Here is a 2,038-nt window from a genome sequence, read left to right on the forward strand (position 1 = left end):
CCCTTCCGGAGTCCTATACTTCGCGGCGTTCAGACTTTGAATGAACTTTGGTCACCCCAACAAGGTTCACTGACCTGCCACGGCGGCGAACCCGACAAGACGCTTGTATAACTTTCTTTTCTTTTTTTTTTTCCAAAAGGGACAGCACAGGGAAAATATTGATTTTATTTTCATGGTGGTACATTTAAAAAAAACTAAAATCAAGGGCACGGCAAAAATTGCAGCGGTTAACCCTGTGATTTTAAGGGCATTACAACAAATTGCAAAGGCACTAAGGCAAATTGCCGCAGTGCCACGGTCTATTTCAAGCCCTGCAGGAGTTATTGTTTGGTGTGATAGGGGTTGAGCGATAAAATAAGGTGGCCGCGGTCACATTGAACACAGTGGAATTATATAGAAAAAAAAACATTGGGGGAAAAGGAAAGTGGCCGTTCGTACAGGTGGCCGTCATGGCAAGTTCGACTGTATGTGTTCATTGTTGCTCGACTCCTTTGTGCAAAACAGTTTTTGGTAGACAAACCTTGTAACTTGTCGACATAGTCAATAATTCGGTCAGGATCATTGATGATCATCTCTCCGTGGACCAAGACAGGAACGTGAGCGCCATTAGGATTCAGACGGACGTACCATGGCTCCATGTGCTGCCCGTGGAAGAGACTTACAATGCTGGGCTTGAACTTGAGCTTTTTCTCAAATAAACTTATAAGCACCTGGAAATAATGAACACAGATTGAATCCACACATGCAACACGATGATAATGCAAAAATGCTGATAGAATGTATAATACTCATTGGTAAACGGTTTAAGAGCAAAATCTAGTCGGGCCTATTTCATTTTATACTTGTGTTCAAAACTATGAACCTACTTATACTTTTCAAAGCAAGAGATCTTTATACATTTTTCTGGTGAGTAGTCAGTTAACGTACTGATAGCTGAAAGGGCCAAAGTTCTTTTTTGTCTTCTTTTTCATCATTTTCTTTGGGAGATATTCCATAACGAGCAACCATTATTAATAGAAGTTAAGGTTAGGGTTAAGGTTAGCCTTTTTTATTGGTTAGTGTTTGGGTTAGGTCTCTTCTTTATGGTCTGAATCGGGAGATTGCTCATTACGGAAGTCCTTCCTTTTCTTTTAATCCAGCCTTTTCTTAATTCTTCAATGTGAAAAGCAATCCTTGGGAACTTTTTAACATAAAGTTCAGAATCCCTGGTCCAGAGCAAGTCTTAAGAAGTTTTCTCTGCCAACAGGCAATTTATTATCTCTGTGACCATCGACAATGAGAAGAGAAAAAAAATGAGTGATCCAGCTACCTACTCAACACAAGAACATTTCGCAATTTTTGAAAATTATAAGAGTCGAGCGGACAATCATCAATTGTCTGCATTCGGAGCCGACCTTAGGGTGCTTCGATGCTCAATTTCGTCGAGCACCTAACGCCACCATCGGGTTCCTTGACGGAAAAGTGAATTGGCAAGCGAACAAGACAGCAGAGTGGTTGAACAGCAAGCCCTCTGCTGAACAATGTGAGATTGTCTCTTTTGCAATTTCTCAAGGAGCCCGAAATCGAAGCGCCCTCAAACAGAAGGAGCAGGAGAACACCAACGTCAAGCGCCAGCGCCAGGTGGAATTGGCCCAAAGGAGGGACCGCACAGATCGGAAGAAGGTGGAGCAGAAGGTCACAGACTTCCTCACAACAGGAACTGAGGGAGACCTTTTCTGTGACCTTTCTGAAGACATGGTCCACCTTTTTCATTCCATCAAAAACACTGACTCTGCTGCGGTCAGTGGGGTGAAGTGTACTCACACCTGGGATGTGGATGGAGAGGATGTCATATTCCTAGCAGAATTGCTACGTTTTGAGATATTCAAGCGGAAGCCTTGCCTCGTAATAACGTACCAAGAGGACGCCACAACAGCTGCTACAGAGAGCATAATCCCCGTCTCTGAATTTTTGACGGATGCTCTCTTTAACGATGTGACATTGTTGTAGGCTTCCGCTTGAACATCCTCTCTATTCATATTTCTTCACCCTCACCTCC

At 43.1% G+C, this 2,038-nt stretch overlaps 1 protein-coding gene across 1 annotated transcript in view; it reads right to left on the reverse strand.

The window, feature by feature from the left end:
- LOC101850046 (ganglioside-induced differentiation-associated protein 1) overlaps positions 1-2,038 on the reverse strand; it is a 19,318-nt gene that overhangs the window by 15,084 nt on the left and 2,196 nt on the right. Inside the window, exon 2 of the mRNA XM_005111161.3 lies at positions 521-710. Within this exon, the coding sequence (XP_005111218.1) occupies positions 521-710 (190 nt within the window). The remainder of the gene's footprint in view (positions 1-520; positions 711-2,038) is intronic.

Source organism: Aplysia californica, unplaced genomic scaffold (genome assembly GCF_000002075.1).
Source record: "Aplysia californica isolate F4 #8 unplaced genomic scaffold, AplCal3.0 scaffold01018, whole genome shotgun sequence".
Classification (NCBI taxonomy): Eukaryota; Metazoa; Mollusca; class Gastropoda; order Aplysiida; family Aplysiidae; genus Aplysia; species Aplysia californica.